Raw genomic sequence first — 27001 nt, forward strand, 5'->3', positions numbered from 1 at the left:
TTGTTAGTCTGAAAACAGTCACAGAACCTGAGTTTATACAATTTCTTTCTTTCTCTTTTTCTTTCTGTCTTTCTTTTTTCTTTCTTTCTTTCTTCCTTCCTTCCTTTTTCTTTTCTTCTTTCTTCCTTTAGGGAATCAATCAGTGACTATTTATTAGCCACTTACTATGTGCCAGACACTATACTAAATGCTAGTAATTTAGAGACAAGAGTCTCTACCCTGAAAGAGCTTCCATTCTAATGCAGAACCACATATACATAAGCATATATATATATTACATATATATGCATATAAATGCAATATCTATATGCTTATAGGTTTATATAGGCAATATGCACATGTAAATATACCTGAATGAATAAAAGATAGATTTGGGAGGGAGGGAACTTACAGCTTCATGTAGAAGGTACCTCTACAAGGTAACTAAAGACCCCAAGAGATGGAGACATTACAGATTCTCTGAATATTGTCCCAAGCTCCAAGAATTATCCAAAAGTCCCAACGTGAACATCAACCCAAGTTAATTTCAGAGACAAAGACTTCTTGCCCTGCCTCAGCAACCTACTCGACAACATTGTCTCAGACAACTGTCCAGAACCCTGAGGCATTAAGAGATTTGCTCATGGTCACCCCGTCTGTATGTATCAGAGGCAAGGTTGGAGTTTGTTTCCAAGACAGGTTCTCTGAGATTTATCCTGCACATTAAACACTCTATGAGATGTGGGATTCTCCTCTCCAGTGGCAATTCAAGCCCAGATTTGATTTTTTAAATTTGATCTCTTAAAACCTACCTTTCGAGTTCGGCGATTTTCTTGTCTTTATCATTCTTTTCATTCTCCACCTCCTTGAGGATCTCCAGCAGCCTGTCAACCTCCGCTTGGGCCTTGCCACATTCATCGCGGTAGTAAGATGCCTCTTTGTCCAGCTGCTTCATTCGATCTGCAAATTCAGGGTTCATCCTGGAGTCTTCTTCGACATTATGAGCCTTCGACATTATATTTTTAAGGAATAATCAAGACAACAGTTTAGAATGATAAGAGGTGGAAATGCTAAGGGCCTAGCAAGTCAACAAATAAAACATTAAAAAGAAAAAAAAAGGATTTGGGGTGTCTAGTCAGTTGAAAAAGAAAATGTTGCTAAGTGATAGGAAGCAGACATCTCCTCGTTAGTCTGAAAACAGTCCCAGAACCCGAGTTTATACAATTTATTTTTAGATAGGTTTTCCCAAAGCTTAGAAGAAAATTTCATTCATCCAAGAACTAAAGGCGTTTGCTTTTTTGTCTTCAAAAATAAAACAAGATACAAAGTGGATGAAGATCATCAATTCATTAAATTTCTGTCACCCATAAGCAGGTGAGTCCAACAAACTGTAATCCCATTTTCCCGGTAGAAAAATCTTTGAGTTTGTGCTATTGTTATTTGTCATACGTCTAACTAAATTTACAAGTACCCTGATGTGGAACTTGTAATCAGGTCTTTTTAAGCTTGGATTATCCCCTCAGGGCCCAACAGAGTGTTTAGCACACATTAAATGTGTAAGAACTTTTTGTTTTGTTGGTAAATACATAGGAGTTCATTAGGGTTGTTAGAGAAATAAATGGAAACCACCTTTAATAAAAAATGTCAATACTCTTCTATAATGTCACTGCAGAGGCCGATAATAGCATAGACATTTACATTAATGTCTGCTTCTTCAATCACTTGCCCATGGTCACTCAGTTAGCATGTGTCAAAAGCAACACTTGAATCCAGGTCTTTCTGTCTCCAAGAACAATCACTTCTCAATGAACATTGGTTGACTTAAATTGAATGTGGTTGATTGGCTATTGAAGATAACCTAACTGGCTTAATGCAATGTAAGCTACTTGTGGGCAGGGTTCCTTCCTTCCCTTTACTCTTCCTTTCCTCTTTCCTTCTTTCCATCTTCTTCCTTCTTTCTTTTCCTTTCTCCTTCCCTCCTTTCTTTCATCCTTCTATCTTTCTTTTCTTCCCACAGTCCTCCCCTCCCTCTTCCTTTTCCCCATCTTCATACCATTTCTACTTTCCTTTTTTTTCTTCCCTCTCACCTTTCTTTCCTCCCTTCCCTCTTCCTTTTTCCCATCATCATTCCATCTCCTTCCTTCCTTTCTTTCCTCCCTTCCCTCTTCCTTTTCCCCATCTTTATTCTATCTTTCCCTCCTTCCTTTCTTTTTTCCCTCTTACCTTTCTTTTCTCTCTCGCTCTTCCTTTCCCCCATCATCATTCCATCTCTCCTTTCTTCTTTTCTTTCTTCCCTCCTACTTTTCCTTCCTTCCTCCTTTCTTCTCACCTAATTTTCTCTCTTCCCTCCCTCTCTCCTTTCCTCCCATCTTCTTACTCTCTTTCTTTCCCTACTTCGTTCTTTCCTTCTTCTTTCTTTGTTTTGTCTTCATATTCCTAGCACCCAAAAGCAGTGTTTGACACATAGTAGACATTTAAGTACAGAATGTCTGTTTCATTAAATTGAATTGACTTTTGAATTCAATCATTCCAATAGACCATGGTGGCTGAAATGGAGACACCAATTTCCATAGTAGAGGCTTTCTAAAAATAACCACGAAGGGATTTTTACCTGACATTTAAACCCATTAATCCTTTTTTTTTCCTTTTTTTAAAAATGCCTCAAGTGGTCACCCTCAACCTGAAATCTCTGAACGATGGAGAAGCACGTGAACACAGATCTGCAAACACATGCATGAGTGGGAGACACGTCACAGACAACAACGGACATCGTGAACATGACAAGAAGAACATCGCAGGATCATTTGCAGCCAAAGCATCCCGATTTTTGGCTGAAATCATCCCAGACACATGGCGACAAGGAGGCAGTGCACTGTTTAGCCTACCCCTTGTTTCCCATTATTCCTAAATGACTTCTTCAAAGAGCAGGCAGGAGAAAAACAAGGAATTTAACCACAGTACATTCAACAGAGGAAGTTGAGAAAACTTTTTTCCCCTTTAAAATTCACAGATCAAAATAACAAAACGTTGAGCTGTTTGAGAACGTAGGCCATTTTGCTAGCCGGTTATGTCCAGCGGGGATGTTGGTTACATTACGTTTATTGGAATTTCAAGGGAAGAACAAGGTAAGCAAGCTACAACCAAGAAGGGAGTCCAAGGAAACATGCGTGGTTAGAGAAAATCCATACTAATCTACTACTGGGAGAAGGTTGACACTCTTTGCAATGATTTAGTAGAAAAATAAAATTCCAAAACTTAGTATAAACAGAAATAACTCTTGCATTTATAGCAGAAATAATCATTCTTTTAAAAATGGTTGCATGTAACATATTGTTTAAGCATGAGGATAAGAAAGGAAATAATTTTGCTTTCAAGTTCTATTCCTCTGATGAAAGATCCTGATTTTTCTACAGACTCAGCAGTGAATAAAAAAGAAGAACAGGGGAGCAGACAGGCCAAGCAGAAAGCAAATTCAGGTGACCTTTGGGTTAAAGTGGGAGCTCTGGAGGGCCAGAGAGGTTTTTCTCTTGGCTTTTGTGTCCCCAGGACCCAGCTACAAATATTAGACTCCTAGTGCCTTTTGCATTGAGTTGAATCGTGCCTTTCTTATCCCAAAAAATATACATTTGTGGTTATTTCTCTCTAACTTTCTTTATATGTTGAATTGAAGTCTAATAATAGACTTAAAAAAAACTATCAGTAAATTATTCATTGGAAATCTAGTCCTTTGGAAGCCCACTTTTAAAATATATTGTGTAATTAATTTAAAATACTTAACCTAAAAATGGATATGATTTATATATATTATAAATTTATAATTTATAATATATATAATAGGATAATTATGTATCCAATATGATGTCCCATGACATTTCTTTTCACTTAGTATATATTTCAAGTATAATTCTGTATAAGTGTATGACTCATACATGTTTGCACTGTTTCTTCAAGTAGAATTTCATTGTTGTCTATAGGAGACACTTGTGTGTATATATATTTGCTGGTTGATAAATTAACCTAGCTGTGAACTTTGGAATCAAAAACTTGTTTCTTTCAGAAATGATTATAACTGGGAGCAATTTGGAAAATGTTTTTAAATAAGTAAAAACAGGAGTTACCATTTTTAAATCACCTTTACTTTCCGAATATTAGCCATAAAATAAGCCAATACTATAACTCTCTCTGAAGGCAAAGTTTCTTAATCTTCCTGGGGTTCATGATTTTTTTTTTAAATTTTGATAATTGTATTTCAATATAATCAGATCTTTTATAATCTTACATATTCTATCTTCAATTTGGAGAAGTCCACAGACTTTATCAGAACTTGAAAGGGATTTATGTCACAAAAAAGGCTAAAAATCCTCTGATTTAAACAGTTTCCTCAAAAATTAGGACCGCTCACCAACTAAGTCTAAGGCCAAGGGCATTTTTTATTTCCTATAGTGATTCCACAAATTTGCCTTCTTCCCAACTGGCACAAAAGTCATTCTCAATTCTGATCCTCAAAATAGAACATAAACGAGTATCTTTCTGTGGCCCTTCCTCATTACTAGTCAAGAGAATATGGGTTTAGAATATGTTGAGGAATTATTCATTTATAGTTTCTAGTAAATATTTTACCAGAACTCTGAAAGCATTTTTATTTAATGAACCCTAATTGCTATGAAACAAAGTCCCAATTCACAAGGGACCTCTAAATGGGACTCAGTCAGAGGAAATACGAGATTGAATTTTGCTCATTAACTACTTCAGGGAATGCTTAATCCGAGTATTATTTTCCCTCAAAATATTGGTGAGCTTTCATTCTACTTTTAAGCAGATCCGTGAATGCTGACAAAAGAATTTTTCATCGATGTCTATATTCTCTATGTTTTATATCTGGCATTTCATCAACATCTACGTTCTCTATTCTATATTTGGCATTTCACAAATGTCTATATTGTATATCTGGTATTTCATCGATGTCTATATTCCAGATTTCAAAATGAGTCTCAAGGGACTCACAATCAGATCTCATCCATTGCTATGTGAGGAAGACATTTTCTCACAAATAGGAATAAACAAGCCCAACTTTCGGGCTTCATTGATGTGGGAAAGTCTGGCTTAGGGGCTACAAATAGCTATTGAAAGTCAAGCTGAAATGTCAAAGGAGCATCTAACTGACATTTAGGAAGGTACAGAACTCCCCCTACAAATTTATAACTAAAAAAAATAATAATAATGACTGCTGCAGGAGGAAAAAATAGAATTTTCTAACAAATGGTGTGAGTGTATACATGAAGACTGAAGAACATATACTCCCTAGCCAGAGGAGGTTTACAATTCTCAGGGTTTAGAAATCAGATTCTGTTTACACTAGACTCGGGGGCACTACTATTTGTTAGCTTAACTAAAACACTATTTCTTCCCTATAGGTGTCAGGGTAGTAAAGTGTTAAGTGAACCCAGAGACCTGTAATGATTTTCTTTTTAAAATCTCATTTAAATTTGAAGTCTGCTTGTGACATTATAACATGTTTTTACTGGGTGATGGGCCCTAAGAATTTTCATGAAGACGGAGCACTTGGTTTCAAACAAACAAATGATTAGCCTTGACAATAAAGCATAAACAGCCCCTTAGGAATGAGCGTGGTGATTGTTCTACCCCGACGCTCTGGGTTCTTAGTGGTGACATGTGTATATACTATTTTTTAAAGGGCTGCCAAGTGAAATGGCGATGGTTTTAGGGACAGTGGGTAGTGTTTTAATCATATTTGCATCCTTCAAAAGCAACACCCAAGGGGAAAGATGCCTTTAAAGTTATAAAATAATGCCATGTTCAAAAAATGTTGCAGAAATGGAAAATCTTGAGTAATTTTTAGAAATCTCGGTTAGATGAAAAGAAGGAAATATTATTCTTCAGAAGAATTTCATAGGATTGGGGAGAGTAAGAAGTAGATTGAAGAAAATGAGAATTATATACATGTATTTTATTGTCATCTGAATTTTTTTCATTCTCTAATCTATATATTAACACCAAATAAAATACATCTATATAAATAATATGCTTATAAAGTGACTCTCATCACTGTTCTTATAGTTCTTATATTCAGAAACATCATCATCATAGGATCTAAACTGGTTTGATCTGAAACATTTACAATTTAGCATAAGAGTAATGCCAGATGGTGTGAATTTCGATTATTTGCTTTTTTAGAAAGAGTACTATCTTTTCATAGTTAGTGAAAATAGGAAGTATATAAGGAAATAATCAATTTTTTTCTTGACAGCTTTAATGAAAAGAGTATCACCTTCATGTAAGGAAATACTTTTTAAGACCTTTCAAATATTTATGACTATATTCAAATTTCAGAATAAGACATCTTGTTAAAATACCATGTCTTCTCTCAGAAGGCCACTTAAAAAATAAAAACTGAGATCAGGCTTCTATCATCAAAGAAAAGAAGCTATCTACCTTCCCAAATCATACTGCTGCTTACCCAAATAATAAAGTCTAATGTAGTGTTCAGATTTTTGTTATTGTTGTTTTATAGAGAGACAAAAGATTAATAAAATCACCTGGCACATGGAAGGAATTCTCTTTGTGATTACATTAGTCCTGAGACTAAGTAGAGAAATTTAATTTTCGAAAATTGACTAAAGGAAAAGATATGTCACCATCGAAAATGATGATCGTGATAGACTGTCCCGTATGTTTACATTTAGGAGCTTAGAAACTGCCCTAGATTTGGTCTACTTGTAGATCTACTGAATAGTACTAGTAGGAGACCATTTCAGATTTTCAGATTTCCATCAAAAAAGAGAAAGGCTTAGAATTTGAGGGGGGGCTGTTTTTTTCTGTTTATTTTCTTTGTAGACTTTTTTTAAAATAAACTCTAAGAGATAAACTTTATTAGGAACCAATATGGAAGATCATTGTACTTTTGAATGCAATGAATTAAGTAACAAATGCTAGTTATTAAGGAGCAAAAATGCATGGAAAATCAGTGACTGTGAGACATTTGCCTTCTGTGAGATGGCTGGGACAAGGAGTTTTGGGTGAGGGGATACTTTCAGCTGTATAGACGGGTGCCTTTTCTGCAACCCATTGACTAGGGCACTGGACATTGGCCAGGGTCTTTCCATCAATGTAAGCAAAGTTTATGCCTGGAGGTTTGGGATGGCCATGGTTCTATCAACCACAATCTCTTGCTCTCTCCTAAAGATATCATTATATGAAATGCCAAATTGAGCAAATTGGATAGTCTGTTTGTGAAATGCCTTAAATGATGGTTGCCTTTAACAGTGATCAATGAGAAGCAACATTACAAAGTGGAAAAAGTTTTGGACTTGGAAAGAGCTGGGCCCAAATTCTCCCTCTTTCATGCACTAGATTGGTACCCTGGGCTCTCAGGGTCCCAAGCACTTCTCTAAGATGTTAAGTTACAGGGAAGCTTTGCTGACTCTCCTTAGTGGAAGAAATTTCCATACTGGGAGCTCCCTAGAGGGACAAAATCATAGGGCTTGACATAAAAACTGCCCTAAAGGCCAGAACAAGTTTTGCAATGGTTTAGAAAAAAAATACAACTTAAAAAGCAGACAGCTATAAGAGATGATAAATTAATAGAGAGATGAATATGGAGAAATGATAGATAAATAGATAAAGATAGATGAATATGGAGAGAAGATAACATAAAAATAGAGGGTATTTTCATACAGAGAGATGATCAGGATGACTGATTTAGAAAGAAGATGATGATTATAGATATATAGAAGCAAGAATTAGTATAAAGAGAAGCAAAAATTAGTATAAATATATTGATTTGGTTCCAACTTTTTCAACACAGTTCAGTTTCAACTTTAATAGCTTAAAACTACAGGAGACATCCTGGATATACAATATCCAGAATAAGAACAAAGAAAGAAAGATATAACTTTAAAAAACATGTGTAATATTTATAATGGCAAGAATTAAGTCCCAGGGAGTTAAAGACTAGTAGTCACGTAGCTGAAAAGTGATGACTATGAGAAATGAGACTACAAGGCCCATTGGAAATGCCAGGAAGCTAGCTAGCTGTGGTATGTACAATGACATGATCCAAGAACAAAGGGGAAGAAAATGAAGGTATTTATTTGGGCCCAGGCAGAGGATGTGTAGGATAAAAATATATATATCAGCAAACGGTACTTTGGGGCTCTTTCTTATAGAGATTGTTGCTCAAAAATATAGCTACAAAAAGGTCCATGTAAGGACAAAAGAAAATGTCATTCTGCAAAGCTCTAATATGGATTGAAAATTATCAAAATCTAAAAGGCAGATTTTCTAAAAAGGGAAAAGAACCTGAATTTGTCTAAGTTTCAGCCACATCTAATCCAAAGTTCCCAGAATTCACACAGCTCTTCAGGAGCAATCCCTTAACTCCTTATTATACTCTTTGAAGTTGGGATTGCAGCCTAAGCTTTCTACACACTTTCAAGAAGTTTTGTTTATCAAACTAAATTATGCTTCAAGCTCAAGTCTTCAGAAGTTGTATAGCACCTTTCCTCCCCAAAAATTTCTTTACTCCTTTTCCTTTTCTCTCCCTTGGATTATTTTCATTTATTTTCATTAGAGGATAAGGACAAGGAAAATCCAAATTTGCAATTTGGATACCAGTTATAAGAAATTGGAGGCTCGATTTCTTAAGTTAAAGGGAAATTTCAGGAATATTGGGGGTTTCAGGAAGATTGTAGAGCGGTTGGCAGATTTCATATGACTCCTTATAACTTACAGGACAGATTCCATCAATAAGCATTTATTAAGTACCTACTATATACCAGGAATAGTGGTAGACGATGAATGTGGGCAAGGGCTAGGACAACTATTAGGACAACAGACCACCATATATGTAAGGTGATCTTCATAAACAACAGTCCCATCTACAGAGCTGACTATATTCCATGTCAATGACATATTTGCTCCTTTTCCCTCCAACCTCTTAGAATCCCTAATGCCTTTCCAGAGTCAGCTCTAACTACAACTTCTAAAACACAGGCAATTAATCTGGGCTCTGAATGTGTGTGAGTATATACACAAATATTATACCATATATATATATACTTGATATATATAAATATATAATATATTTATATATTTTCCCTTATAATCCTATGTATTTTATTTTATACATTTAAAAAGATTATTTAAAAGTGTCTGAAGACTTCCCTTGACTGTCAAAGCAGACCATAATAGTAAAGGGTTAAGAAGCCATCCTTTTAGGGCAACTGCTCCTGATTCCTTCCTGAGTCTCTTCCTGGGTGGCTTGCCTTTGGCCTTAAACAGTGACCTTGCACAAAGCAAAGCTTCTTAACTTGTGGTTCCCCACCCCATATGGAGTCTCTTAGCTGAATGTTAGGGTTGATAAATTATGATATCAGTAACTGATTTGTAGACCTGTTGTTTATACCTATCTATCCGGTGTAATATAAAAATTTCTTGGGAAAAAAAAGGAGTCACAAGTGGAAAAAGTTTAAGAAGCCCTGCTCTCTAGGTACAAGCTGTCGCTGACTAAATGTAAGTTTGTTGAAGGGAAGGTCTACTTCCCTTTACATGTGCATTCTTTGTATCTAACATGATTGTTGCTGTTGTTTTCTTGTCCTTTGTTCTCGAAGAGGAGCATGACATCAGGAAGGTGATGCCGTGACATGCAAGTAAATTGGATTTAAGTGAGGGAGGCCTTGGCAAGGTCACCTGCCTCAGTTTCCCTTCCAGTGCCATCTGAGTCCAGTAGCCAGATACAGGACAATATGACTGGAAATGGCCCTAAATGCAACAGGGCTGATCCAGGATTTGAACCCAGGACTTCTTGCACCCTAAGGGAGAATCATATCCCATGGGACATGACATGGAAGAGATGTTTAATAAAGGCTTGCTGTTTATTTGGTTATTTCCAGGAAAGTCCTTGGCTCTATCAATAAAAATGTATTGATGAACGGGAGTCGCTATTTAGCATTATGGGCAACAAGAGGGGGAGTTCCTTGAGGATCGAGTCTGTCTCACCTTTTCTGTTTTCATTTGTACTTCTCTCCTTAGCACATGGTAAATATTTAAAATGTTTTTTCATTCATTTCCTAATGGCATTTCATATGTTTTTGTATTACCATTTTGGCCAAGTTAATTATATACAAAGCAACGGATAAAATGGTAGCTGTTCTGTAAATTTCAAGAAGTCAAAAATAATTTCTCTTCCTTAACAAGAAAAAGAAACAAAAAACAAATTGCTCTGCAAAAATGGGGAGTCCATTCAGTCACAGGGTGGGTGTGAGGGCTTTGAAACAAGAAATCGGAATGTTTCTACTGGGTTCACTTTTAGATGCTGCTCTGTAGGGCAATAAATGGCCTCATTCTCATCTGTTACCATTATGCTGAATTACTGTATATCCTGCAGCAATGGTATATTTTAAAGTTTTTTAAAAGTCTCTATAAAGTTAGCATTGTCTAGGGTCAAATCTCAGAAATATCCGTTTTACATCCATGCCCATTTGAAATCACTGTCAACTGACAAAACAATACATAGGCTTCGTTTATTATAACACAAATTTATGCCCATTAAGGTATTTTTGACAAAGATTGGCGAGTGTCTGAAGGATCTCAGAAAGTTACTCTAGGGGTCTAGCTTTTAAAAATGGCCTTTGAGAATGTTCTTCTACTCTGGTAAGGTTGAGGACCTCCATTCAGCCAATAACTTGCCTAGTGGGAGATGGCTAATTTCCAAATTTCACTTTTGAAAGACATAGCCTCTCCAGCCCCCCAGTCCATTTCTTTGGATGGAACCGAAATAAAAAATTATCAAGGACAGATGCTGAAGCTCAAAGGCAGGGTAGCTACATCGCCATATTGGCTCGAGGGATCCTCATGCTTGCATATGTTACAGCGGCAGACTTTCAGAAATGACTTACGGGATTGTACATCTGATTGAACAACTGCTCAGCTTGCTACATTGCAAAGTTGGGGAGGAGTGAAGAAGCACGGACAGGGAAAGAAGGAAAGATTCAGGAAAACAGCATTAGCTCAACCAACCCAGTGCATTCGCACAGAACTCGTAATTTAAAAAAAGAAAAGAAAAGAAAGACGAAGAAGAAGAAATTTCAGTTGCTAAACATTCCATAGTGAAAGTGAGAGGCAGTAAGGGAACAGAAATGTTGACTTTGGCTCCTTAAAAAGAATAGCTGGAATAAGAAATTTAAGGTTTGTGTTACTTTCCCTTTCTCAAGTCAAATAGCCCATGAAATAAAGAAAGCTGTCCACTTTGGATGATGCATGAAGTGTGGGGCTTCGGCAATGAATCACCGAGAGTGCTTTTGGCCAAGCTTGCAATTTATCACCCAAACTTCAAAGACGGTAATAATAAAAGATTAATTAAATCTTATCACTGAATTTATGGCTCTTCCTTTGTATTAACACAAGCCTGAATTTTCTCTTCAATAAAGTCTTTTTTGTGTGTATTTTTTTTTTTTTTTGCTGTTGTTTCTTGGAAAGAGAGAGCTTAGCAAACAGCAGATTAGCAACAGCCAAATATAGGCAAGCAAGGCACCGTAAGAAAAAAAAAAAAGAATAAAACATTTTCAAGTGGACGAAGAAGACAGAAAGTTATCCCAAATCCCAAATGATTCATTGCCTGTCACTCTCCTGAGCAATTCATTCGTAATCAGTGAAGGAAACTAAAATCTAAGAGATCCTTCACATTAGGATGCTCCCAAGTCATCTTCAAAGAGTCGTTTTTAACTTTTTCCTATTACAATTTTTGTAGAAACAAATAATAGAATGTTTCAAGGATTGTTAATATTGCAAATGTCCCTAGGGGTTGGATTTCTGTTCTTTTTCTCTTAAATATCAGTTTAATGAATTATGGGAACGGGGGTGCCAAGGATAAGAGTTTAATCATTAAAGGGATGCCCTTCCAACCCCGTTTCTAGTCATAATTACTAAGACAACATTAAGTCATTTTAGGAACGGAAATATATTTTCCCTACAATGTGGAATAGCATGATAGAATTACAGAACCAGAGCTGGAAGGAACCTAAGAGACTTTGTGATCCAATCTCCTCAATTTGCAGGTGAGAAGCTTGAGGCCCAAGGACAGACTAGCCTATGTTCATATAGGTAGAAAATTTCAAAGCTGAGATTAATAATCTCCATTCTTTTCATCCCCATAAAAAATTACCATTTTTCCCCCTCAAAAGTAAAAAGAAAATGCAATATTATCGTGGGTTTTATAGTAGAAATTGCTTTGTCCCTACAAATCTGGAGCAAATTTCCCATTGGAAATTCATGTTGTATTTATAGTATAATACAATTATGTTTTCCATTTTCATTTAGTAAATCTTTGCCTTTTTAGTCACAGGCAACATTCTCATTCTTCCATCTTCTCTCTCTCTCTCTTTCTCTCTCTCTCTCTCCGCCCAAACACTCTCAGGCTTTTATAACTGCTTATTTTTCCATGACTAAATGATGTGTTTATACATACATTCATAAAATGTTGGCTTAAAATTTCAAATATTTCATGGAGATTTCCATTTTTTAGGTGATGGGTACTTGAGGTTTTAAAAGAACTATTTATTACCAAAAATTAAAGACTACTGGAAAAATATTTTAAACTTTTGAATTCAGTCAATGACACATGGCCAAAAATAACAAAATTATATTTGCAGGTTAGCTTTGGGTATAAAAATATTTAAATTATAATTACCCCATTTCACCCCATTAAAATGGACATCACTTTGTTTAGATGATAGCGTGAGCAAAGATTTGTTGACACTTCCAAATTACCTCTCCATTAACTCAATGTAGTCTGTGTGGTCAGGTGACTGTTGTGCATTAATTTAATTCTAGTGCCAATGGCAAAGATGAATTTTTCAATGTTCGCAGGAATGATGCCGTTTGGCCTGGGATCTAAAGTGTCCTCTGTGCTGCTGCTTAAAAGTCAGAAGTAAAAACCACAGGTTTTTCTACTGCGGCCACTATGAAAGCGCCAGAAGAACGTAGCATGAATGATCCGGGAACTGATTTATCACATCGTTCAAATGCAACGTATGGGAGTAACAAGCATAAACATATGAAACTCCTCCTTCAAAGAGCTTCAGATTAAATGGCTCCTGAAAGAGCCCAAATCAAAAGCATGCAATTCACAGAGACAACTAAGAAGAGAAGAGAAATCCCAAGATGCTACAAGGGTGGAATCTTTACAAATGCTTATATCATGTTCAGTGGTAAGGGGCTTAGGCAGAGGGGAGCAGGGTTTGCTTTAATTTTAAAGCTGCTCCTTCTTTGGAAAGATCATGCTCAGTTTTGGAGAAGTAATGGCTGCCCCAAACTCATAAGTCAATTTCACTTCTTTTAAGACAATACTATAACCTAAAACACATCGATAGAAAGGAGCACTAGAGATCGATTTCTCAGTCTGGGGATTCTGTAGAATCAAGGAAACAGATTTAGAACTGAGAGAGATCTCAGAAGCCATTTAATCCAGCTCCATTATGTTACAGATTCAGAAACTGAGGCTCAGGGATCCAGTGACTTACCCAGCATCAGATTGGAAGTTAGTACTGAGTACTGAGACTGGAACCCAGGCTCTCTCATTTCCTGATCATTTCTTCCTTGAACCATAAGACCAACAATTATGTTGCTCTACATTTATAATTGGTCAGAAACCTCATAGTAAACTCTAACTCTTGAGAGCATGTCTAAAAGCAATGTTCAATGCTGAAAGAAGACAGATTTGGGCTGGAAGTAAGGGGAAAATAAACCAAAACAAGCTATCCAGAGAATGAGCTGCTTTTGAGGTAGCAGATTTTGCAGTACTGGAATGCTTTTGAACAATTTCTGGATGACTATTTGCTGCAGAAAAATGTTCCATGCAGGTCAAGATTCTGAAGTTCCTTCTAGCTCTGGAGTTCTAGAGTTCTAATCTCCCAAAGGTAGGTTACTTAATTTGCCTAATATACTTTAATAGAGAGAGAATATTGTGGACAGTAAGGAGGATAGTGCTCGGGGCTTGGCAGTGATCGTTGTCACAAGGGAACTCGACCTGTTCCCCACGTCCCTCGGAATCTGTTCCATCTTTTTCATATACAAACTACATTAGCATAATCTCGTAGAACCATTTCTCCAAATCCCCTGCTAAAAAACGATAGCCCGTTACATTTCCATTATACTTTCCATCACACCGTTTTTAAATATTCAGAATAATTTCACAGTTCACATATGATCCCTGCTTTTTCCTTATCATCCATCTATCAACATTCCCATAGCTTGAGAGAATCAAACCCTATTTCACTCTGTTACAGATTACTTTAGTAAGTAGTTCAATTTTACTCCAAGCAGTATTAGATTCAAAGAAACTTTTATCTGAGCTTCTGATTGGCTGATAAAGGTGCTGCTGAAGGGAAACAGAGTACTTAGTCATAACGTTCTGAGTTGTGCGAACAATGAATGCAGACAGAACCAAACAACAGAGGAATCGCGTCAAAAGAACAAGGCATGATTGGGAAGGCATCCACAAAAAATACTCAAGTCACTTAAAACGCGGAATGCAGCGAGAGCCTTTCATAAAGGGATCATACACACAACATGCTTTCTTCTGTATTCCGCCTCCCTCCCCTCCGCTTTTATTTTTTTTTTTCTCTTTTGCTGGATAAATTATCATCCACCGATTCTGTCCACTAATTGCCTCGGCTGGCCGATGGCTACAGATTAGAAGTTATCTGCGGAGTTTCATTGCAAGAATTCGACACCCTTTTGCTGGGAGTGGAAGTTTATAATTTACTATGCGACCCTTTAATTCTTTGGTTTATTGCAAACATTCCCATTTATCTTTGACCAAAGTTTAGATTTGCCCGCCGAGTGACGGCTGGTTTTTATAATGTCCTTCACTTCCACTCTGGTATTTTCATCAATTTTTCAAGCACTCTTTAGACAGGAAACCTAACATAACTTTTCAGGTTCACAGACAGATTTGAGGCAGGCTCCTTAAGAATAAAGAGTGTTTAATTCTCCTATCAGCAGACGGCAAAAGATAAGCGGGCTGCTTGTTTTTGAGAACGAGCCTCGTCCTTCTCCATTACCGCCATTCATTTTCAGGGGAACAGTTTCTTGGCCTTCACTTACCTTCTTCAATTGCGCTTCCAACTTACTACATTCTTCTTTCTTTTGTTCTATAGCTATTTCCAGGGACTTTAATTTGGAATCCCGCTTCAGGCCCGCGGATGCCAAGGAGGAGGCGTGTTCCTTGAGGTCAATTAGATTAGACTAAAACAGGAAAGAAACGGGAGTGAGACGAGCGGCCGTCAACAATGAACGCCTTTTCCGGGGGAATGTTCTGACTGTGTATCCCCACGAGGTGAGCTACTGGCCTGAGAGACCAAAAGGCTCGGATTCGAGGGCCCTCTCCCTGGGAGCCCGGACCGCTCCCTCAACTGAGAAAGTCAGAAATAAGGAGAAAAAAATAAAAAATCTATATTTTAAAAAAATGCTTAAATCGGCTAGTGTTGATCTAAATCAGCGGACATGCTCTCTGAGGATCAAGAGTCTAGAGCTGAAAATAGATCTGAAAGACCGTCAAGTCCCACAAACTCATTTTACAGATGAGGAAACTGAAGCCCAGGGATGTAGCTTGCCTAGAGCCACCATCTTGGAAAGGCCTGAGACAGAGTTTCAACCTAGGTTTTCCTGAGTCTATTCAGTCCATTGTACTATCCAGATGAAATCAAAGGACTGGGGAGAAACAAATTAAACAGTAAATCAGAAGAGGGATAATTAGCACTCAGAGATGAAAAGAGATCTTTGATTTCTGTCTTTGAACAAGCCTGAATAAATGGAATGTTCTGATTCTTGGCTTAATTGTTCCATCTCTATGCAGATACTTGGCAGTGGGCATGTCGTCTGGCTACCTTGCTAGCCCACTCCCATCCCCAGAAGATAATATTGGCAAAGAGTTCAGTACAGTGGCTAGTATATAATGGATGCCTAATAAATGCTTGCTTCATCCCCATCCCCATGTGCTCGCTCTCTCTCTCTCTCTCATTCTCTGTCTCTCTCTGTCTCTGTCTCTTGTCTCTCTCTCTCTCATTCTCTGTCTCTCTCTGTCTCTCTGTCTCTGTCTCTCTGTCTCTCTCTGTCTCTGTCTCTCTTTGTCTCTATCTTTGTCTCTCTGTCTCTGTCTTTCTCTCTCTCAGACAAGAACTCACTTTCAACAAAAGTTGTCAACTGACTTATACAAATTGATTGCACTGTTCCTTTGGCACTCATCCCTTATGGCCTTGAGTTTGGTTCAATTTTACATATATAACATAAAAGGCAAGACTCATTCGCTATATCCTGGTTTGCAAAATGAGGATACGATACCTGGAAACTCAAGGAGAAATAACACGTAGTACTACTGCGGTATTGTTAAGAAGCATAAATCAGAGAATGGCCATTATTATTCGCTCAGGGCTTCACAGAGAAGCTGTTCACCACATGTTTACTGATGGTGATGATACTAATGTAGATGATGGTAATGGAGGCAACAGTGTCCAAAATCTAAATTAGTTTTGTAATTTTTTAAATTGAAAGGTTATAATTAGTCATTTAGAATTTATAACAATTTATTGCTACATATTTATATCTATATATTTAGCAATTACTATATATTATATTACCAATATATCGATATATTAGCAATTGCTAAATATTAGCAATTTAGGATATATCATTTTTTTTTCTTAAACAGAGATTCTACTGTGATGGCCTCCAATCACACAAAATACAAATAGGTACCTATATTTGCTGTGTGTGCATAGATCCATACACATGTATGTAACTTTTAAAATCTCAAACTATGATTTGATTTGGCTGAAGAAATCCCAGTATGGAAATTCCCTCTATCACTACAAATTGCCATCTCTTCTGTAACTCAAAGTGTTGCCTGGAGCACTGAGCAGGAAAGCTCTTTGAGGATACATCTAAGCTTGAACTCGGGTCTTGGGGTTCTATGATTGCCTAGCACACAGTAGGTATTTATGAAACACTTGTTGATTTGCACAGATTTTAGAAAATACTTCCTTCTGAACATCTACAGCTGAAAACCAGAATTTGTCATTGGCTCCCAGTTCAAGGGCGTCCTTGGAAGGTCCCACAAAGGTCACGATTAACTAAACACAAGGAATGATAACAAAAAGAGTGCCTGAGCCGGACTGTGCACACTGACCTCTTTCTCCGTGAGCTCAGCTTGCAGAGCATTGACTTTGTCCTTCAGATCCTTGTTCTCCTTTCGGAAGGATTCGATTTCTTCCAGGCGTTCTCGGTCATCACGTTCCCGCTGTTCTTTCAAGCGTTCAATGATTCTCTCCTGTGGAATAAGAAAAACGTAATAAGAAACCGTGAAGATCGGATGTGAAGTCATACTGGAACAAGAAGGTGAGGTCAATGTCAACATGACCTAGGGGCTTCCCAGAAGCAGAAGTAAGGAGACCTAAAACAAGAAGATTCACGGGCAATAACTTTAGGTGTAAAGGGATGTCACCGAGCAGAACAACTATAATAACAACAACAACAAAAAAAAATGATGGTAATAATAAGAACAGTAATAATGAAAATAATGAGATCATTTCTTTAGTGCTTCAGGGTCTGTATAGCTCTATAGTTAGTCAGTCCATAAACATTTGTTAAACCCCTACTATGTGTCAGCATTGGGCTAAGCTGGGAAAACAAATACAAAAAAGATAAATTTTTTGCCCTCGGGGAGCTTACAACGTAATGGAAGATGATACCACTTATTTAATTTGATCTTCAGGAGAACCCTGAAAGCTATTATTATGCTAATTTTATAAATGAGGAAACTGAGGCAGATGGGTTCAGTAATTTGTCCAGGGCTGCACAGCTAAGAAATGGATGAAATTGTATTTGAATTCTCCTAGGAAACAGGAGATGCTAAAATGAGAATCAAGAATTATCTTTTAACTTTTAAACAACTTAGTGAAAAGATTTGTATCAGATCCCTCACACAGGATCAGTCATTGGCTGAAAGGGAAAGGATCTCTGAAATGGCAGCCTTTCTGTCAGAGAGAAAGGGGGAGGGAGGAGGAGGGAGAAGGTATACTCCTGGACACTAAAGATGGCCCGCCACCTCATAGGACAACTGCAAAATGTCATTCAAGGCAGTAGGAAGTCCCTGTTCTGGGCTAATTTAACAGCCCCAAAGGAAACTGCCTTTTTCATCTCAGAACGATGATGTTGCCCCTCCTGCCTTCAGGAAAGAGAGACAGCTTTGGCACAGTGGCTAGATAACTGCCTTAAAGAGAGAAAGCCCTGGGTTCAAGTCCTGCTTTGGACATACACTGACTGAATGACTCTGGACAAGGTATTTAAACCTCTTGGTCATCTGGGCAACTCCCTGAGACTCCAGGATACAGAAAAGGTGACAACTGCATTGATCGCAATCAAATGACTATAAGCTCCTTGAGAACAGGGGCTGTACTTTGCCTCTTTTTGTATCCTCACCTTTTAGCAAAGTGCCTGGTATACAGTAAATGCTTAATCAATGCTTATTAATTGATTTATTAGTAGAGGGAGTTTTCTCACCTGGACATTGCCAATGCCTATGAGATCACAAGTACAGTATCTCTCTCACACACCTTCAATTTTATTTCTGATTTTTTTGACCTTTAATCAGCCAGTTTTGCTGAGTTATATTTTTGAAAACATTGAGCAAACTTGTATGCTAAACCAATAAATGACTTGACTTTGTAAACTATCTCTTGGCATTCCCTCCAACCTGGCCAACAGGTCTGCTTCATGATGGAGTAGATGATGGAATTTGCCGTGGCAAGTCCGGAGGAAGCCCTAACCTTTGGGGTTCCATAACGCCAAGAACTCTAGTTATTAAAATTTCAAGAAGTTGGGAGGAAAATGGTGGATGGAGAGCTTACCCTTACTCATTAAAATCCAGATTAAAATAAAAAAAATTCTTCCTGGTCTTTTAACGCTCTCCCCCCGCCATCTTGGGTCTCTGCCAGGGCTCTCAGGGATTTCACAGGTCCCAGATCAAAGGCTCACGAGAGGGCCCAGAAGAGACCTCAGCAGCCACCAAATGGTACCTGCTCATTTCACCCGTGAGAAGACAGCTCCACAGACAATTGCTCAGGTCATATTCCTAGGATGTTTTCAAAAGTGGGAGATTTTAACCTAGATCACTTGACTCCAAACCCATTACTTTTCCTACTGGGTCTCAAGACATAGAAGAAAGATGAGGAAGAGTGGCCAGAAAGAGGGACTAGGATGCCTAAATTGGAATCCTTGGATTCCAAGCCACACCGGGCACCTATGATCATAGACCAGGAGCTGGCAGGGCCTCAGACCTGCAGAATTTCACAACTCAAGAAAAATAATAAACACGATGATAACCGACAGCCAATACTGTAAAGTGGAGAGTCGGGGAAGCTTATTATGCATCTTATCTTCTTTGAGCATTGTGACAATTGCCTCCTTTTACAGATGAGTAAACTGAGGACCAGCAAGTCAAAGTGACTCCATCCGAAGTCACACAGATAGCGTGTGACAGAGCTGGGACCCAAGACGAGAATTCTTGCCCACCCCCACATTCTTTCCATTGTACTTCCCAATTCGCCATAGGATGCTGGGCAAAAAATTCACTTTTCAAAATAAAAACAGTGATACTTAGAACAACTTCCCACCGCATTGCCAGGAGGCTCAAATGAGACAATGTATGTAAGAACTTTAGTTTTGTAAACTCTGAAGTGTCCAGTCAGTTATCTTTATTTTAATTATTTTACATTGAAAAGTTCTCTTCAAAGTCCCAGAATCCCAATAGACCCCTTTAAATTATTCAACCCTCTCCTCTCACATTCATAGGCTATTCGAGATTTCTGGATATACTGGATGAAATTGATTAACAGGCAAAATAATTTCCAAGGATCCTGTTTGGGAGAACTTGGTTTAGATTAGAGTAATGATCTGCCAAATAAAGAATGAATTGGACCGAATCCCAGAATGGCTTACGTGTCATGGGGATCTGAAGCAAAGGGATTATTCCATCCCATTCAGCATCCTGACCTCAGATGCCAGGGAGGCCAAGTCGAATCTGATCGGGAATCTCTGCCCTCTACCCGCACGCCCGCCCCCACCCAGACAAGTGCTGGGCCCGGCTCTGCCCGAAGACCCTCCCTGGCTGGGAAACGGCCCCCTGGGGCAGCCGGGCCCAGTTATGAATGGCTCGTCTCCTAAAGAAGGCTTTGTTTCATTCTGGTTTTTCTTAACGTTGTGTCTAAATCATCTTCCTATTTCTACTCAGTGCTATTAACCCAGTGCTTGGGTCCTGCAAAAGGAGCCCAAACCCCTTCTACTTCCTTCCCCACACTGACAGCTGAGCCGAGAAGGGGGCTCCCACCTCTTCGCCTGAAGGGGAAGGGGCTCTCTCTCTCTCTCTCCCTAAACATTTTCAGCTCCCCTTTGGGTGGGGTCTTTCCTCATTAGAAAGTGAACTCCCTGAGGCAGAAAGCATCTTACTTGCCTAGCCTGTGCACACACACACACACACACACACACACACACACACGGATGTACACATGTATGTTTTTATATGTAGGAGTATGTATCTGTACATATATGCCCATGTATGTGTGTAGATATATATTACATGTCAGTGTGTATATGTATGCATTATATATTGGTATGTATATGTGTATTGTATATATTATAAATCGGTGAGTATATGTATATGTGTGTATACATATATATATAAAATATGTCAGTGTACATATATGTGTGCGTATTATATGTCTGTGTGCATAGGTATGTGTGTATTGTATATATGTTGACATGTATGTTGTATGTGTGTATATATAATATGTCGATATATGTACATGTATATACTGTCTATCAGTGTATATGTATGTGTGTATAATATGTCAGTGTACATGTGTGTATATGTATACTGTATATTGTATATGTGTATTGTATATATTATATGTTGGTGAGAATATGGTCAGTGTACCTGTGTGTGTATTATATGTGTGCATATGCATATGTGTATGTGTATATAATATATTTTGGTATGTATATGTGTATGTATATATATTATATGTCAGTGTGTGTATATGTATGTAAATATATATGCTATATATCAGTGTATATGTGTGTGTGTGTGTATACACACATGTATGCATGTATCCAGCCCTTAGCCCAATGCTCGGGCACAGAATAAACATTTAATCAATGTTTTCTCTCTCACTCTCCCTTCCCATCTAGCCACTTGGCAGCATTTCAAACGCAGGGAACATCTCTTCCCGAGAAAGCCATGAGGGGCCGCAGTGGATAGAGCGCTGGCTGGGTCTGGATTCAGGATCCAAGAAGATATAAAAGTCCAACCTGAGACACCACAGTCCACGTAACCTGAGGAAAGCCGCTCTGCCTCTGTTTACCTCGGTGTCCCCAACTATAAAACTAGAAGCTATTTAGGATAACAAAGCCACACCTCACGAGGCTGTGAGCATCCATGAGACAACGTTGGGCAAGCACTTGGCAGGATGCTACACATCTAGCAGCTGGTCGGTACTGACTCTGGGCAAACCATCGCCATTTTCTGCAGCTGAGCTTCATGAACTCAAAGCTGCAGACTCTCAGTGTCTTCCCTTAAACCATGGTCTCCAAGATCCCCGATGAGCTGTGACCAAGGCAGAGGTCAGTGGGACTCCTGTCTCTCCGGTCCTATACACTACACCTGCTTTAATGTGCCCGTGAGCTGACCCTCAGAGTCAAAACAGACCAAGGTCCATGTCTCACCCCCAGCCCAAACCAGGTGTCACATGGGATAACTCACTAAATCTCTCCATAGTCCAGGCATTTCTCTAAGACTGAAGTGCTAATAAGGTGCAATCTGCTTTGATAAAGAGAGTTTCCTCACCTGGGAATCCCTTAATCAAGGAAATGACAGGTTAAATTTTTTTTTAATTTTTAATTTATTTTATTTATTTTTATTTTCTCCCTCTCCCTCTCCCTCTCCCTCTCCCTCTCCCTCTCTCTCTATCTCTATCTCTTTCTTTCCCTCCCTCTCCCTCTCTCTTATTCTCTCTCAAATCTTTTTTGCAAGAAATGCTTCATGTGATTGAGCATGTATAGAACCTATTTCAGATTGCTCACTATCCCAGGGAGAGGGTTGGGGAAAAAGTTAAGGAGGGCTAAAATTTGGTCCTCAAAACTTTTTTTTAAATGTTAAAACATTAAACATTTAAAAATATTAAAAGCTGTTTTACCATGTAATTGACCAAAAAAATACTATTTCAAAAAAGGGAAACAGACTCCATTGAAGATCTCCCACGAGAAGCTGGGGGGCCATCTGCCCCAGGACAGGTGAGACCAGACAAACTGTGGGCACGTCTCCCTCCGGGGCTCGGCCGTTTCCCTGGGAGCTTGGTGAATGAGGGAGGGCGTGGTGGCTGTTACATTCCTGGAACACGCCTAGCTTTCCGTCTCCGTTATTTTTAAAGAAAAGGTGCTCGGGCTCCATAAATACTAGTAGTGACCAATGAAGTGTGTTATTCTGTGGGCATTAAGTATTCACTGAGTTGTGGCTTCCGAATCCGTGACAGGCCCAGGTTAGCCCCCTGAGTACAGAGATTTATGCCTTCTTGCCCTAAGAAAACACTGGGTATTGGTAAGAGCCCTGCATTCAATCAGACGAGCGGGGCTCCGGGCTCACGTCTCCCTCCAACTCCCTGAGTGACTGTGGACAAGTCCATTCACCAATCTATGACTCGATGTCCTGATCTATAGAATGATAGAATTCGCTCCAAAAACCTTTGGAACACCTTTCACTTCTTGATCTAGGATCTGAAATCATTCCAAGACAAACTGATTCTCATCGGCTAGAGTCAATTCTTCTCCATAGACTAATTAATCGGAGGATGATTTTGCTGCGAGAGCGTTAAAATGTAATATGCAAAGGGGGTTCTGGAGAATGCCTTGCCTTTAGTAGGTGCTTAATAGAAAGTTTGCTGAATTAAATAGGAAAATATATATGGCTATGTGTATGGATATAAATATATGTATATATGTATACGTGTATATACATGATACATGTGTGTGTCTCTATACGTATATATGTGTGTATATGTATGTATATATGGGAATATATACACACACATGCATATATTGAATAGGTTTTATCAGCTTCCAGGACTTGATTACTAGAAACAGATTATTTTCAAGAGGCCGGGACTGTGATATATTTTTGTACTTTATTGGTGATTAACCAGCATAAAATATTTCTCCGTCAATCATGAGGTGACTAATTTAACTGTCAGATACACAAGGCTAGATGTCAAAAACATGTGTTAAAAGGCCTTAATATGCCATGTTCAACTTGATTAACAGCAAACTTGCAGAAATCCCCACAATGTGCTCTTGTTTTCAGCTTATTTGCATTGGCAAGGGCCTCTCGGCCCAAATCTGGCTCCTTGTGGGTCTAATCTCTGAACGCTTTATCTTGGGTGCAAGCGAGAGCCCCAGGCGGTTAGCTACGGGGCCCCCATCAGCCTTCCTCAGGCCCTTATCAGATGACAGCTCCAGCAAATACACAGTGAGACCAGCTTTCTGAATGTTGTGTCCTGAAAACTGTTACTTCTACTTGGAGGTTAGCATGAGAACTAGTGAGGAGGAGGAGGAGAAGGAAGAGAAGAAGAAGATGAAGGAGGATAAGGAGAAAAAAAGAGGAAGAAAATGAGAAGGAAGAAAAGAAAGGGAAGGAGAGAAGAAGGGAGAAGAAGAAAATGAGAAGACATAAGGAGAGGAGGAGGAGGAAGAAGAGGAAGAAAATGAGAAGAAAGAGAAGAGGAAGAAAAAGAGGAGGAGGAAGAAAATAAGAGAAAGAGAGGAGGAGGAGGAGGAGGAGAAAAAAGAAGGGAGAGGAGTAAGAGGAGGAGGAAAGTGAGAAGAGAAAGGGGAAGAGGAAGAGATTGATGATGATGATGATGATGATGATGATGATGATTGTAATAGTGGTGATGACAATGAGGGATTGCTAATGTTTCTATAACACTTCCCAGTTCACCAGGGCCTGCCCAGACATTATATCATTTGATCCTCACAACAGTTCTTTGAGGCAGTCAAGATTATGAAAATGCTGAAAGTGAGGAGCATTTGGTACAAACCCAGAGTCACACAGCTGGATCAGACTGTGAATGACCGAGACAGGATCTGCACTCAGGTCTCCTTGATGTCTTGCCCCCCCTTGATCCATGGAGCTGCTCCCAACTAGGGAGAAGCCCTCACTATTAGATGCCAGCATGGCCCTGGCAGACAGCCGGGCTCCTGGGACCTGAGGGTACCTCAGACCAATGGACAGCTCGGCCACCTTGAGAAAGAGAGGCCAGAAAGTAGGGAGAGTTGAAGCACACCCTGCTCTGGCAGACTAAGTGCCTGGCACATAGTAGGCACTTAATAAATGTTTGTTGATTGATGATCTGTACATCTCAGGAACAATATATAGTCAATCAGTTGGGATATGGCCAGCCATGTGACCAGCACAATAAGAGAACCAGGGAACGTGCCATTTGATTAGAGGGAACTGAAAACATTTGTCCTGAAGAAGAAAAGATTTAGAAATTAGTTTTGAGAAACTTAAAAGAACAAGATTTAAATGGTCCAAATAAATATGTTTTGTTCCACATTTCAGTTATTAATCAACCAACGAGTACTTATTAAGTACCTACTAAGTGCATGTACCCAGTGCTGGGGACAGGAAGATTGAAATGAAAGTGACAAAGGTGTTGGATGGTGGGACGGTGGGCCTCAGGGGGAGGGGGAATGACTCTCCATCTCTGGGAGACCCTTGGGGAGGGAGCCTGGGCGGGGCCTCTGAGCTTCCCGCCAGCCCTCAGAATTTCTGGGCCGGGGACTCGTTTTCTTTCTGCATTCCAAGAAGGGTGATGGCCGACATGGCGCGCCACGATCATACAAGACATGACATGATCCCGCATCATCATCAGGGGAGACAGGGAAGAGGAGCAAGATAGGGACTGGGGGTCATCACAGAGTTGTGGCGAGCAGGAGAGGCTGCGTGGGACCGAGAGGCCAGGGGCCTCTCTCTGGAGGGCCTCAATGGGCAGCCACTCTCCTCGACTTCTTCCCAACTTCAGTGATTTCCCTCTTCCCAGGAAGCAGTGTTAGCAATCTGTGGGCAGGAAGGCTTTGTTTGTGCCTTTGTGTCTAGTACATCACCTGGCATACATTAGGTACTCAATAAATGCTCAGGAGTGACTGATTCTGGAGTTCTACAGCCTCTGCCCCTCAGCACTTCCTGAATGCTCTTTTGCCAGACTCGAAGGCCAGCCTGGCTCTGCTCTCATGTCTACACTTTGCTTTTCAGCTTTCCTTAAATACTTGACCTTGAACTTGGTCCCAATTTATCAATCAGGAATTTGGAAGTATGGGCAATATGAGACCAGCGGAGCTTGATTATTGCTTGTTCAGAGAAAGGAACTAAAAACGGGAGGAAGTGAACTTCAAATAAGGCAAATTCTAAGAGGAGGAGGAAATGATAAGTCAACATTGTGGGAGGGCCACTGTGATAAGAGCTTACAAACATCATCTCATGGGATCCCTTCAGGGCTGTGAGGTGGACACTAGGAACATTTCCATTTTGTAGATGAGGCAAACGGAGGTTAAATGGATTGACTCCAAGTCAAGTCATCCATCCTCCCATCCCGAGCTTCCTGAGAGGAAAGGAAACGAAGGAGACGGCCATCAATTCTGTAGCCTACGACCACACTGGAAAATTACATGGTAAGGAACAGTGATGAAGAGGAATTCAGGGAAGGCTGGGGAAGAGAGTGAGAAGTCTCGTGGAGCGGGACACAAAGATCCAGGGGAGCCATTGAACATGACTGCAAAAATAGGGAAAAGGTAATTCTAGAAGGTGACTGAATGATTGCAAAGGGCCATCTGGGTTTCAGGGAAGACCCGAATTAGAGATGAGATGGAGCTGGACATGAGTGCGGACAAAGAAAGGGATACTTATTCACACAGTGCCTTCTCTACATTCTCTTCATTCAATTTCTACAAATGGAAAAACTGACCTATGGAAAGTCAGAGGCTCTGAGTTCAAATACCAGCCCTTCCTAGCTATGGGACTTCTGACAAGCCGATATAACTCCCTGGATCTCAGTTTCCTCATTTGTCAAAAGAGGAGTTTGGACCAGAAGGGCTCTAAAGTCCCTTCTTGCTCTTTTTCTATGATACTATGACCTTTGGAGCAACTCTGCACTTTATTGTTCTCACTTTACGATAAGGAGCCAAAGTTCAGAGAGGAATCACATTTCCTACGATTTTCCATAAGGGTCAGAAGTGGACTTCCTAATTCCATGCCCAACACTCTATGTCCTGTGTCACTCTCGGGATAAAACCCTCTGCCTTCACCCCGGTAGAAGGTGCCAGACACCATAGAAAGTAAGGATCCACCATTGACCAACTTGGCTTAGATTTTTTTTCTGCATGAAAAGAAAGGCTTGAATGGAGGGAGCTGGTTTTGGGGTAAATGGCTGTGACATTGAAAAAAGAGCAGCCGATCCAACATTTCAGAAACACTTAGCATCCCGTTTAACTAAGCGTGCATGGAAACATTCTGAGGTCCGTCCACAGACGTACTTCGGGGGATTGTAAGGAAGGGTGCAGAGAGGTGGCCCTCGACTTCTGTCACGCCATTTCAAAATGAAATACCCAATGAGTAGAGAAGTAATGATTTAATCATATGTCTTGGAAAGCCCAATTTTAACATCAAACAACTTGACGTCTTCTTGAAATAAACCTGTCAACGCAGAAAAAACTATTTGCCTTGCCTTGAAAAGTCATTGTGATTATTTTACAAAGTCACAAGTTATATATAACACCCTAAAGAGTTGGATTGCTTTAGAACATGTTACAGATGAGGAAACTGAGACCCAGAGAAGAGAAATCCTATTCCAGGTCACACAGAGTCCAGTCTCCAGAATGCTCCTGATTGTCTCTTGGTGAT

General features: G+C 39.4%; 1 protein-coding gene across 10 annotated transcripts in view; it reads right to left on the reverse strand.

Moving 5' to 3' along the window:
- The window catches only part of ERC2 (ELKS/RAB6-interacting/CAST family member 2), a 985497-nt gene that overhangs the window by 556520 nt on the left and 401976 nt on the right, over window positions 1-27001 (reverse strand). For 7 of the 10 annotated variants that reach the window (XR_007950813.1, XM_051979112.1, XM_051979047.1 and 4 more), the window contains 4 exons: window positions 17183-17323; window positions 15103-15243; window positions 10896-10931; window positions 792-985 (listed from right to left, as the gene is read on the reverse strand). Coding sequence is in view for 9 of the 10 variants with exons in the window: in XM_051979112.1 (XP_051835072.1) it covers window positions 792-985; window positions 10896-10931; window positions 15103-15243; window positions 17183-17323 (512 nt within the window). In the remaining variant the exon portion in view is untranslated. The remainder of the gene's footprint in view (window positions 1-791; window positions 986-10895; window positions 10932-15102; window positions 15244-17182; window positions 17324-27001) is intronic. The other 3 variants (XM_051979082.1, XM_051979064.1, XM_051979072.1) reach the window with 1 other exon arrangement.

This window comes from Antechinus flavipes, chromosome 1 (genome assembly GCF_016432865.1).
Source record: "Antechinus flavipes isolate AdamAnt ecotype Samford, QLD, Australia chromosome 1, AdamAnt_v2, whole genome shotgun sequence".
Lineage (NCBI taxonomy): Eukaryota > Metazoa > Chordata > Mammalia > Dasyuromorphia > Dasyuridae > Antechinus > Antechinus flavipes.